This window comes from Buteo buteo, chromosome 3, assembly GCF_964188355.1.
Source record: "Buteo buteo chromosome 3, bButBut1.hap1.1, whole genome shotgun sequence".
Classification (NCBI taxonomy): domain Eukaryota; kingdom Metazoa; phylum Chordata; class Aves; order Accipitriformes; family Accipitridae; genus Buteo; species Buteo buteo.
The window spans coordinates 5,365,085-5,379,320 of record NC_134173.1 but is presented as its reverse complement, the minus strand read 5'-3'; the positions used below and the strand labels follow the sequence as shown (position 1 = coordinate 5,379,320).

At 37.8% G+C, this 14,236-nt stretch overlaps 1 protein-coding gene across 3 annotated transcripts in view; it reads left to right on the top strand.

The window, feature by feature from the left end:
- MOCOS (molybdenum cofactor sulfurase) overlaps positions 1–14,236 on the top strand; it is a 220,795-nt gene that overhangs the window by 157,477 nt on the left and 49,082 nt on the right. For all 3 annotated transcript variants that reach the window (XM_075022731.1, XM_075022729.1, XM_075022730.1), the window contains one exon: positions 11,345–11,544. In XM_075022731.1, the coding sequence (XP_074878832.1) occupies positions 11,345–11,544 (200 nt within the window). The remainder of the gene's footprint in view (positions 1–11,344; positions 11,545–14,236) is intronic.

The window sequence follows — 14,236 nt, the reverse complement described above, 5'->3', positions numbered from 1 at the left end:
GAAGCCATTCAATTTGTCTCATATATTGAGTTAAGCATCTTTCAACGTGGAAAAAAAAAAAGGAGTATTAGATGAAGAAATTTCAACAAATTTTTGTAATTCAAGGCTAAGGCAATAAAACAGATTCTTTGCTTCTCATTATGAAATGTGCATATCGTGCATCTCTGTGCAGTCAAAGGTCATGCAGCTAAGCTTGCGTCAACTTTCTTTGCTGTCAGTAGTAACGTTCAGTGTCTGGTAGGCATAGTAGCTGTATATACTGTGATTCATTTCTAAAGATTTTTATTTCATGATGCTTTAAATATGAAGCTCTTTTCATGGTCATACTTTTCATTTATAGTAGCAAGACAGCACTTCTCATTGGTGGAACAAGAATGAAACAGAAAGTTACAAGGATTATCTCTGTATTTATTTCCTTAAATTTCTTCATTCCTTGGTAAAGCCCCCAATATTTTCTGAATATTTCCATTTATCAAATAATAAAAGGGGGCTGTTTCTGCATTCTAGATTTCTTTAGCAAATACGCCGCATCAGAGAAAGAAAGAAGTGTATGGCAGATAATACTAAATAACCAGAAAACACAAAAAGAGCTGTATTTTTGATTTTTCCCTTCATTAGACCCAATAGTGTTCTTTAACATCTTAAAATCTAGATCTCGTAGCACAGTTTGAATAGCAGTAGCCAGTATTACCACTTTGGTAATATTGTGTCAGGATGTAAGAAAAAGCATTCCAAACATGGAGAGCTCCAGAGAATCCAAGGAAGTAAAATGTATTGTTTTATTGTTATGCCTTGTGACAAACTAGAGTCTGAAGCCCCTCAAGGGAAGAGATAAGTGAATCTGGGCCCTCTCACCCCTCGCGAGTGTTGTAGCTTCATCCCTACTTGGTGGGAAGGGAACCTCTGCCATCTTGCCTTCTCTTCCTCACCTGAAAAGGGAAATTTGGGAACAGTGCCTTAAGTTGGACCTTCCTTTCTAAAACCTTCCTGTTGTTAAAAATACCTGAAATGGAAACGATGGGGAAAATGTTTTTTTTTTAAGCCATTTTTAATCTTTGTGTTTACACCTTAACTGCAAAGTCCCTCATTTGACACACCAGCAAGCGGCAGCCCCTGCTCTTTTTCCCACACTTGTGCAGAGCTCAGGTGTACCAGGTTGCCGTGGGAAAAGGCCAGGGCTTCCTAAGTGCGCGCTGCCTCGCTTCTCTTCCCTGACAGCGGCTCCCTCTGAGCTGGTAGCATTCATCCTTCACCGATGCCTTGCTCAGATCAGTATTTTCTTCTAACCTTGGCTAAGTCTGTCTTCAGGGGCAGTTCTCTAGTTTACCGTAGGTCTTGATTTACAGCATGAGACAGCATGTGGTACACATCAGAATTGCTCATGTCTTGAAGTACTTCAGCTCTTCTGAACTGAATCTGAAGTACAGATTCTGACTGATTTATGGTGTTATAGCTTATCAAAGCTGATGTAATACCAAGAGATTAATTCTTAATAACCAAGGGGTTAATTCTTTCTGAAGCACACAACCTACAGTCTTTAGAAGGAAGCAAAAACTAGAATAAATTACTTTATTATATTCATACTTTCTACCTTAGGTTTCTCTTCCAGTCTTCTGTTTAGTAGATCTGCACATTGGACTTGCAATTGATTAAAATACCTATCCTGTGCTTACAAATTTACAGATGTTCAGTCTTTCTCCACGACACTACCTTGTTACTCATCACTCTCATGACTCGGAGGGCACACAATATTTTAGGTGCAGTGGATTTCAGAAGCTCATAGGAATGAGCAATGTAATGACAACCTGCCAAAAGTTAATTTATGCCAGCCAACACTGCAGGACGTTATAAAAATACTGGTACTCTCTTACAGAGGTTATTGCTGAGTGTGCCACAGCAGTGGCTGTACTTTAGAAGTATTGGCATCTCACTTTTAGTGAATGAACTCTTGAGAAGTGAAACTGGGACTGTAATATCATTGCTCAAACCTGTGTGTTGAGAGTGTTCAGCATTGTGGCAAAGTAGCCATTTTTTGCTCTCAGTTTTTCCTTTCACTATCTGTGAAACGTTCTGTATATTCACACATCTCACTATCTAACAAACCTCGCCAATGACCTTCAAGAGATCTGAGCCTGCCACATCCAGGCAGAAAAAATGGCCACATGAAGGAAAATGTGTCAGCGGGTCACCCTTTGGTCCTCACAAGAACAGTGAATGATGTAAAGCAGAGTTAATGCTGTGACCTTGAGGGAGGGTCGATAAACATGGCAGTAAAAAATTAAAGAATTCAGGGGTTCCTGAAATGTTTAGCTAAAGGTCTCTTTTGTGGTGTTAATGTAGATATTTATTAAACCAGCATTTGCCTGTTTAAAAAGCTTGGGACAAGTCCTGGTATAATTCAGTTTAGGATGAGGTCCAAGAATCCTGAGCGCTTTTCAATATTGACTGCATGCTTCCTTATGATTAAGGCATCAAATCGAGGAAATTTCAAAGCAGTTTTTAGAATTCATTGTAGCTGCTTTATTACCTCTGTTTCATGAATGACACTGTTTGTTCCCTCCATGGTAGCTATTATTATAAAAACATTACCCAGCAGAGACCTAGTCTGAGAATGCAAAACAAATGGCAAAGCATCCTTTCAGGCTGTGATAAAATTATGAATATCAATAAATCCAAAATTGCACTAAGAATAATAGTGTTCTGTTAATAATAATGGCTAGAGCTTATTTTGTGAACTTTCAATATTTCTGAATGTTGCAGATACAGAATGGAAAAACTGCATGTATTTTTAGCTTGTTCCATCACTAGTCAGCGTCATGCCTTAGAATTTGTTGTCTGGAAACATTTCTTTTTCTGTATCGTACTTCTTGATTTAATTAAACCAAGTTGTGGTATTTCCTTTGATGCTGTGATGGGCAATTTCTGTGGAGCCGTAGAAAGAGTGGGATACAAAGGCTGCAGAAGAGCAGACATAGAGCATCCCCACTGCTTCATACACTGGCAGTCACAGCCCTGGTTCAGAGATTGCCAGAGAAAAAGAAGGAAGGTGTCCAACCAATATTATAAGGCAGGGAAAACCTGGAATGCAAATCGATATCCTGCCTTGGGCACCAAAGTGTTTCGCTGACAGAGAAATTCCAGAAATGTTACGTAAAAAAGATTGCTAATGTAAAACCCGTAAGAAGGTAGAGTCAAACCGGTGGGTACTGAAGTGTAAGGTTTGAGCACACGATTACCCATTCTTTTTCACCTAATGCAGGCATGGTGAGCGTTGAAGCAGAACTGATTTATAGCCTAGCAAGACTTCAGATTGGGATCTGTCATCTTAGGGAGAAAAAGAAAGAAGCTGGCTGGGTTTTCAGAATATTTTAAAGGGTTCTCTTGATGCTGAGGGAGAGATTTCCTCCTAAGAAAAACACATTTGGATTTATCTTTATATTCAGCTTATTTTTGGTGCAGGTAATTTGTCTCCATTGGTCTGCAGCTCCCCTCAGGGGAAAACAAAAACCAAAACAAACAACCCACAAAACTGCGGAGCCATTAGAACATCATGAGACCATCAAGTAGTACCGGTGACTGGCTCTTATAGAAAAGTTATTTGAGGGAAGAATTGTGCTTAACTGCAGACCTGATGATAGTATCATAGTCTCTGGCTAAGCAGAAGATGAGAAAGGTTTCACTCCTACTACGTTAAAGTGATTAGAAAGTTGTTGCTGACTCAAATAAGTAGATAAATAAATAAATCAGTAAGTGTTCATGCAAAGTCAGTGCCGAATTAGTCTTATTGACTTGAAAACATAAGACTTACTGCCCCTTCTTACCTTTTCTAAATCCCCATGACTGTAGCTTTGAGACAAAGAAACAGTTTCATGCTCTGCCTCATATTAGCAGTCTAACTGTTGGGAGCTGAAAATACCAGGAAACAAGCAGTAGTAAAGCTTTCACATGCTGACTTCAAGGAATTGTGCATAGCAGGGTCCATTAAACAAAGGACAAAGCCACTTTTATAACAAAGCAGAAAACAGGCCTGTATGTTATATTCGGGTTTCTAACAGCTACCGGGAGAATTCATGTGCTTTTATAGTACGAGCTTCTCTTGCATTTAGTCATTAAGATGACAGAATCATAAGCAGAAGTTGTTCTGCTGGACTGGGAAAAACCTTGGGAGATAAAGCCTTTAGAGGTAAAATGTGAGTATCACATAAATACGTTCTTTTAGGGATGATTCTGTTGTTCTCGCAGAAACCTCTGTGGGCTCATGTCATCCAGCACTCTGGAGCTGCGCTTTGAATGCTGCTTCCATGCGGTGTGCAAAACAGTCTACCTTTTTAAGAAAGCCTCCCCATTCGTCTTTTATGTTGCTGGTTTTATGGTTTGAAAAGTCATCCTGAAATTATTTCTTCTGCTGAGAGTATGGCTTGGGCTCATGGAAGAAAAAAAAAGGATGGACAGACATACACACACACCCCCTACTCTGGCTCAAAAAAGAACCTCATAACAATAGCAAACAGTAAATTCAATGTATCTTACCTGGAGCTTATTTGAATTATTAGAGAGTTTTCAGTCTAACAAGCAGTTAACCGAAATTGGATTGTACCTGTAATTAAAACAGTTATACTAAAAGTGAGTCAGCCAGCTGGCACATACAACTTCCCCTCTCTTATACTACTCCCAGGAAATTTAAAAAAAAAAGGCGAAGTATGATGTTTGAAAATTAGGAGCTGCTTCTTTCAGAATGTGCTGCTCGTTTTATTCAGAACAAAGACTTCTAACTTCCCTCACTGTGTGAAAACAGAGCTTGAATTAGCTGCTCTAAAGAAGTGGGAGATGGGGCATCAAAGAGCCTTCTGTTCATTAAGATAAACACCAAATATGTGTTTCATGTTTGCTTTTGGTATAACATTCTGAATAGAGGATTAAGCAGTTGCTTCCCACAGTCTTAAACTATTGAGATGGTGTGGGAGAAGGAGGAGAATAAAAAGATTTAAGCTATTATGCAAAGAATTAGTGTTGAGAGTGTAAAAGGTCCCCCTATTACCCATTGAATTCTGCATGGATTTAGTAGTGTTGAGAGTGCAACATGCCGCTCCATTTTGGACACATAGAAAGTAGATAATTAAGTTGCAGGAGTCCATCTAAAGTTTCAGTCTGGACACTGATCTTGTGAGATGGACTGTTGCAACTTAATTATGTACTTTCAAACAAAACTATGTACTTTTCACCCCCCCAAAATTTACATAGTTTCATAACTGAAATTTCCTTTTAATGTAATTCTTTTTGTTACATGGAAGCCTGCTCTAATCTATGCATGGCAAGGTATTATTTTTTTTGGAAGTACAAATGACATCGGGGGACACAGATTTTTTCCCTTCTTGCTCACCAGTGCAGTCACCTCAGTTGCAGAAAAGGTCATGGTCCACCCCACTTTGTGTTCCCCAAATCAATTTTTGTTACGTGTGTTTTATAGATCAAGTTGGTTGGACTGTTGATGTGAGTCAGTGTGAATACGGGGTTTGCAGTCTGTCCATGCTCTCTGCATTGTCTGTGATTGTGGATGATGGATGGTTTTACGAATTTGCTGATAAGCCGGTTACAGTGTTTTATGTTGAGTTTTATTGAACTAGATTTGCTAACGGTTATGACCAATATTGGAATGCTATTACATTAGAAGAGCTCCTTTTGTTGACTCCAAGGAAGTGATAATGTATGAAATTCAATGCTTAAATTCCATGAGGGGCTCTTATACCCTTAGTTCTGTTTTTAAAAGTAATTTTTAGATGCTGTTAGCCAACCTGTAAGCTCATTTTCATGTATTTTTGATTTATATTCTGTTTATTTAATCTTTAACCTATCAGTTGTAGCTGCTTAGAAGTTACATTTTTTTTTTCATATATTTTTTCCTCTAGGCATCTGCTACTCCTCACTGTGGGAGACAGGCAGTAGCTAGATTTGGTCTGACTTAGGACAGCTGTTCTCATAATTTAGGGGAAAAATAACACCAGGAAAGCGTATATTTAATATTTTTATTGATGAATGTAGGAGCTCTACCAGAGGACAAATGAGCAAGGTTTATTATATTTTTTTTCTTATTATTTGCTCTTCTAGTATTGTATTTATAACATTTCAGGGTTGCACATTGGGGGCAGGGGGTTGGATCATCATGTGAATGTTTCATTGTCATGTTTGCAGTGTTTTGTCTGAAGCAGGATTGCTAAAAAATAGCAGTGGTTAGAATACATTGTTTAATGTGATTTTAAGCCAAAGCACTCACATTTGCAAAGGAGATATATGAAGCTACCATTACCAAGTTCATCCTCGGGAGATGTTCTTTGGGAGAATAACACTAAGCAGGTGACAGACTTCAGTCGGAGACATTCAGTTCTACGCATAAAAGAACACCAAAAAAAGCCCAGAAATGAATCTTAATGTACGCTTCTTGAAGGAAGCAAAGGAAGGACTCCAAATGTTTGACAGGATTTACAGGTTCCATGGCTTCATTAGCACATTGACTCACAGGTCCCACATGGTGATCTGTCTCGTTTGGGATTTATTAGAAGGTGGCTACCTCTTGGTTTTCACTCTCTGCTGATTGGTTTGCTGAGATTTCAGCTCATCATTTCTCTGCCTCTTTGCTATCTGTTAGGTAATGCTGAAGAATAATGAATCACATCATTGATCTTTTTCTTATCCAAAGATATATGTGAGTTTGGATTTACTAGAGTAACAGAGAATTTGTTCTCGTAAACCTCAATTTCTGTGGGTTTTTCCCATCAAGTTAGAAAAATAACTCTATATTTGATTTATGGCTCCCTTCTTCCTTATCTGCAGTATTTAATTTCTCATAAGAGAGATAAGAACTGTATGTGAATGCAGATCACAGAGGTTTCTGAGTACAGCCTGAAAACCTTAAGCACCAGAGCTTTCATTCTAGAGGCTCAATTTCAGTCTCTGCTTTATCTTAATCTCTGTATTCAAAATCTTTTATAGATGTTGACATACGCCTATCTGTCTACAGTTCTTGCAGGAAGAACTAACATTTGAACATCTGAGCTACTGAAATCCTGGTTGTTTCAGAGAGGAGATTGTATGCCATTACATGTTTGCCATTTATGTAATGCAAAACCAGGTCTACGCTGGCTCGAGAGCATTCTATACTGAATACTTACTGGACATCTGTGTATCTCATATTTCTGTGATTAGATAAAATTCCACTGGAAAAATAAAATCTTACTGTATTTTGCATATAACAAGCAGATAATAAGACAGAGGTAAGGCAAATACAAGAAGTTATCACCAGGCAAGCCAAGCAGTGGATTTACAGTACTGTGGTGACAACTGTGCATAGTTTGAATGCACATAGTTTGAACCCTCTTAAAAATGTGAGATAACTTACCTTTCTCTTACAGATGACTGAACTGTCTCACAGTCTCTACGGATAGGCATATGCACACATGCAATTCCTAGGGAAGAGCTGACATTGTACATGTATCCATGGGTTATCCAATGCACTGGCACTCTGAATTTTCCGTACTGGAACAGTATCAGTTTCCGTAACAGTACCTAAATGGAAGTATAAGATGGGACAGTAGGTCTGAGATAGTGGTAATGTGTCAGGACGTAATGTACAAACATACATCAGCAATATGAGGTTTAACAGCATCTCCACAGGTTCACTTAGAGGTCTTTGCCCAGGAGGTTTGTACACAAAAGTACAAGCTTGCTTTGTGAATCTCTTCTGCTCCATAACTTTGCTACTGCAGAAATATATGGCATTCATTGTGGCAACAAATAGTGTGAAAAATGAGGTGCTATAGGGAAGAAGAATTAATTAAATGATCATGTCTGGCTTAATGTAAAGTCAAAACACATACACGTATGACAAATTAATAAGGGGCATATTAATCCACATAAGTGCAGGAGTTTCCCTTTTGACAGGGAAGTCCTTACATTTCTACCATAGGAAGAAGTAAGTCATTAATGAGAGCATCCTTTGTGCTGAATGTGTTCCTACACACATAAATACAGTGAATGGTATTAGATAGCCTTCAACCGGTGTAATTTAGACTACATCAGATTCATTCTGATCCAAATTACAGAGCGCATAAATTGCTCTTCATTTTAAAATCATTTTTAGGAGCAACTAGATGCAATTCACCTTAATGAAAAAATGCAGTGATAAGGAATAAAATCCATAAAGTGAGAGGGAGTCAGGGCACTTGAGTCCTTCCCAGCACCTTTGCAAGATGAAGTACTGGTGATTTTTCCAAGCTGTAAGTCTTCCCAAAGGCTTAAGGTGTGCTACTTCTTTTATCCCCAAACAGGTAGCTAGGGAAGAGTCTCCAAGTATTCAGAGTTAAGGAACTGGGCATAAAACCAGAGTTTAAAATGCAGGAATGCAATAAGGTAATAAATAACAGTTCAGCCATAATATAGAAGATTACCTTCTCGTTTACCTTAGACAGGCTCAGTCAAGCAATGAGTTTTATTTTTGTCACCCTAAATATGAGACTAGATGCAATAATGCAAGTCCTCAGATCATGTTAGAGACCAAAGATTTGTCCTGGGTTTTATTTTCTCTTCTTCATATTCTTTTCCCTAGCAGGGAGAGGGAGATGAGGTAAGCACTGGATTTATGCAGGATACAGTACAGATCATTTTGTTTAGCAAAATAAAAATAAATCACAACTATTTTCTGAATATACCCCTTTTTCTGTCAGAACAAACTTCAGATTGCCGGCATTTGTTTCACAGGGTTTTCTGTGACATCAGACCTAATCACAACCTATTCTGCTACTTAAAAATACGGGACCCTGGCAACACTGCTTCCGCTCTCCAGTCACGGGGCAGCAAAGCAACTGCAGGCTATAGCATTTGGATTTGTCAGAATAAATAATTAAGAGGCTCATCAGCTTCTCACTAATGAACAAGGAAATGTGATTAAGCAACTTTAAAAGAGAATGGCTGAAGACAATATAGAAATGATAGCAGGATGATTGCTGTGAATGAGAGACTGAAATTTCTGAATAAGAGATTTCTTCAACAAGACACAAGGACAGTAGTTTAATCTTCCATTAAAAGATTCCTGCCAATTTGGAAAAGCTCTGAATCAGGACATTACAGACGTCTCAGGAGCTGACAAGGCAGTCACTTCTCTTAAGACAGCTACTTTCTGGCAGATGCTGAGAAATAACTTTTTTTTATTATTTTTTTTTTACTATTTCAAGACTCTTAACTTCTACCAAACAATGACTAGGACATCTCTGACTAGGCAATCTTTTATTCTCGAAACCTCTGAAAATACAAATCATCTTTCAGACCAAAATGTTCTAGAGATGCTTGCCAAGTTTACTGTGGCTAACATCTAGAAATTGTACTGATTAGCTTCTGGCAACCTTCCTTGAAAGTGCTTTGTGTGTTAGTATCTCATTAAATATCTTATTCCTCTTTATTATTCTTTAGCACCAAAAAATGTACTTCCACCTTATATCTAATCTATTTCTATGCTTTTACTGTCTGCTCTCCTAGCTTATCTAAAGGAGATAGCACATAATATAGAAACTTGAAGGAACATGAAATAACAGAAGTTGCTGTAATTCTTCAGTATGTCAGGAGAAAGATATCTTATTTTTTTCCTTTGTATACATTCATAAATGACACAGTCTTTTTATGACTAAAGGCAGCAAGCAGATTTATGACAAAAGTCAACAATCAGATTACAAGATTTCTGTCCAAGGGTGGTTATATCAGACGGTAGAAGTTTCCAGATACTTAGATATAAAAATGGTATGCGCAGACGTGGGAGACTCGTAGTTACACAGTTTAAAAAAAGAAAGCAAAAGAAAATGTCAAACATCTTTTTAGTTACAGAAATGCTCATGTACCTCAAATAAGATACTCAACATTACAGAAAATACTCTGGGTCTAAAACACAGGCAGAAAAATATTGTGCTACTTCAGGAGGCTTTTGAGGAAATTACTTGCTTTTTTTTTTCTTTTCCACAATGTAGGCCCACCATAGCGCAATGTATAATATGCATAATAGAAAGCACTTTGGATTTTCAGCCAAAATTCCAGCTGTCTCCAGCAGACATTTGATTGGGTTTAAACATGTTGTTAGCCTTCAGGTATCTCCCTGTGTTTCTTGCAATACTTTGAGATCTTATTGTTATCTTCTAATTGTGTTCCATAAAGATGCAAATTCATAGATTTTCAGTTTTTACATTGAAGATTGCCTGTACTTTACTTGTTCTATGTGATAAATTACTGTTTGATTAGGGTTAGTGTTAGCGTTATTCCTTTTCTTGTACCGTATTTATTGTCATACCCAGTTACTTGTCTCCTGTCAGTGGTTTATCCCAGTGAACATCACAACCTACTTCTTCATTTCAGATTATATATGTTCTCCTTTGACTGAAATGGCTGCTTTTGTATCTGACAATTCTCTTTTAGTTTCCTGCAGAGAACCAAAATATCCCCAAAGCCATAGGTGACCATGGTATATCATCCTATGGCATATCCTCTGAATACAAGAATGAGAAGCCATTTCAATAGGGACATCTAACAGAGCCACAGCGTCCTCTCAGAAAGCAGAGATGTAGAAGAGGTCTCCATCTGTCAGGAAATCTCTGCAGTCCTCTTTTCTGAACTCCTCAGTGTAGCAAAAAAAAAAAAAAAAAAACCCAAACCAATGACAGACAACATATTTCCTCTTTATGCTTTTTCCGGGCCAAGTTCTGTGAAAACTTCTCTGCAAAGCTTCTCTGGAGCAAATAGATTGCATGGGTGTAGTCCATGAGGCATTCACAACATCCTCTTTCTTTTTCTTCTGCAAAAAGAAGAGTGGGCTTGGAAGAATATTTCTTCAGTATTCAAGTAAATTCCTTGTAGACTAACACTTGTCTTTTGTAATTTCATTTAGAATTTTATTATTTTTATTTTGCCAGAGCAATTTGCTTTTTGTGCTGTGCTAGAATTGATGCCTCGTTCCCATGATCTCCAGAGCCAGAACTGGAGCAAAACTTGCTTTTCAAATTAACTGTGCCAGAACGTCTTAGTGATATGTATAGCTTGGAACTATCAGTGTTGTAATGCGCATGAATTCATTTCAGTGTAACTTTAGATTTCTACAGTAGATAAATTGTAGATAAATCCTTGGTACAACACTACTTCTGAAGCTTTTGTGTGAGGAAAGAAACTTCTGCAAATTGTATATTCATTTAAAGGAACCCCAAAATACCAATTTTTTGCTAGTTACCTCCCACTACACCATTCTGAAAAATCATTCTTTTTTTACATTTCTATAAAAATAAGGCATCTGACACATACATGCACTTTTCTTTTGTAGGTGGAATGGAGAAAATAAAACAGCATACCTTCACATTAGCTCACTACACCTATACTGTGCTGTCTACCTTAAAATATGCCAATGGGGCTCCTGTAGTACGTATTTACAGCGACACAGATTTCAGCAATCCTGATGTCCAGGGTCCAATCATTAATTTTAATGTGCTCGATGAAAACGGAGAGGTGATCGGCTTTTCACAGGTATGTTTTTCTCTTGCCTTAACTAAGCGTTATGTTTATATTTTAAGCATATTCACAATGAGTTCTGTATTCTAAAGGAAATACTTTGTCCATAGTGGTCCCTTCTGAGGTTTTGGTTTTGTTTCTTCGTAGCTCTGCACAATATATACAAACCATTTTTAAAGTAGGAGAAAGAGAATCCAATAAATAGCACTAGCACAATGCAAAGTACATAATAGCTAAAGCCAATATCTTACAAATTTAATGCTCTACACATAGGAAGTTTGGAAGTGGACTTTTTTAACAGGATGCATTGACTAGGCGGTTTGGTTTCTTGCTGACTTCCTTCTCTAGAGTACTCAAAACTGGGAATTGAAGAGCAAATCTAGAAAAGCTGATATAAGAGACTGCCTTGGAGCTGTGACATACAAGTGAAATCAGATCTCAAAATATTGTAGTCACTCATGAAAGAGGAGTTCTCTTTTCCCTTCAGTTCTAATAATTACATTCTTGTAATATTCCTGAGGAAGCATTGAATAAACTTGAACGATCAGTGTAAGGAGTGAGATTCAGTCTCAAAAAATCCTTAAACGCTGTCTTTCTCAACAGCTTTCGCTAGCCTTTATCCGTCAGGTATACTGAGTATCTGTAAGATGAAACTTTGTGAACCTTTTCTACCTGCAGTAGAGAGGTAATGGTGTATGACCATAATCATGTATGTATGTGCACCGTGTAGGCAGTGGGCAACATAGGGTAACGTGGCTCACTTGCTCATCAGCAGAAGTCAGAAAAGCCACAGTGCTCTAGTTTTGCTTATTTCTTCTGTTTCTCACTGGCTGATGATTGAATAAGCCTACAAGTCATGTTCAAGCGTATGACCTTGATTTTTTAGAAGCTGTCAATAACTGGCACCATCTGTGTCAGCGACTACCTCCCTCTGCCAGCAGTAGTGGCAGCTGCATTGCTCTTGGTGGCTGATAATTCTGGACCTTTAGGGAGAGAGTGGGAGTGCTGCAAAAGGTGTTCCTCAGCACTCCTCTGCCGGAGAGAAGAACTGGGTAACGAGGGGAGCGCAGAGACATGTCTAGGAGAATACAAGAGGGGATCCATATATACACAAAGGAGAACAGAAGTGAACTAGTTAGTTAGTAGCCTGTCAATATGGAGTTTTACAAATTTTTCTAAGGCACTTACCACATCGATGAACATGGGATGGGCAAACGTATAGTACTGGAGAAGCTCTTCTTCACATAGGCCTTTTTTTGGACTATGGTACCAAATAGTCTCAAATATTCAAAACATTTCATTTCAAAGAATCCCACATTTTAGGAGTGAATTAGCCATTTATACAGTCTTGAATACGTGTGGCAATGTTCAGAAAAGACTGGAGATACTAACACAGCTGGGTGGGTAAAACACTCCGCAAATGCTCTGATGTTGCCTCTGTCCTTTGGTTAAAACCAAAACCTTTTTTTGCACTTCTGATTTGCACAATTTCTATGTAAAAATGGCTCTTGGCTGTTTCACTTCTTTAAAATCAACTGTACCCTCAAAGAAAAAAACATTTTATAGTCTTATGCCTCCATTGTGGCTGTTTGCAGTGGCTGCTCGTTAAAAGTTTCTTTATTGATCTGTATCATCTGGATTGTGCTATTCACCAGATTCTCGTCATTTCTGGCATGAGTACGTAGAATGAAGAACTATAAAGTTTTCAAATGCATACCAGTCACATCTGCAGTGCCTGTTAGATTACTTTGTTTAATTAAAATAATGCGCAATTTAATGACTTTTAGAAATTACCAAGCAACAGCACTATTCTTTCCAAAGCTATAATACGTGTGATATATATATAATTGTCTTCTTTATGGAATGAAATTCTTTCATAGACATCTTACAGCAGTTATGGGGGAGAAAAATGTTTGCTGCTTCTTTATGATTACAAACAAAATACATACAGCAGAGAGTAAGCTTCATCAAACTGACAATACAATCTCATCTTCATACCTGTGTGCATGTCTAAAATTAGATAGGTTTATTCAAATCAAATTTAAATCTAATACTTCTGTTAATGGTTTAGAAATGAAATAGTGTCCTCTAGTTTGGTCATGTCTGTGATCTGCACATTCGTGTGGATTCACTGGTTAGTCTCCAAATGCAATCTAGTAGAGTTAGGAGAACAGTTTCAGAAGGCTCCCAGAAAACATTTTGGGGAATTTTTAGTGAAGGGAAAATTGGATGACATTTCTCTCTGACATACCTACTACTAGTGGACACCAATTAATGACTCAGGTTGTACTTCAGCTAGTATATTAAAAGAGAAATGACAGAATGTCCTATTCCTTTATGGATGATATCCCATCTATAATTAATTACTTATAGCCAGGCATCCAACCAGTTCTATTTGTCTTTCTGACAGGCAATTGTTATGTGCCCATTGCCTATTAGAGGGCACAGTGTGGCTGGACATTAGCATTTGGTAGCCTGAAAAGGGCAATCTGACTAACTGATTCCAGAGAAAATATCATGACGAGGTTTGGAGCAGTTTATTCAGACCCTTTGAGATTGGCAAGAAAGACTTCATAAGTAGACAGTGTCTTCAGAGGATACCAAGCTTACATTTAAGCCTCAAGATTTACATAATTTACATGATATTCAAAACTCTGAACTAAGTCCAAGATATTTAGAACGTGAAAGGCGTGTGTTGAAATACATG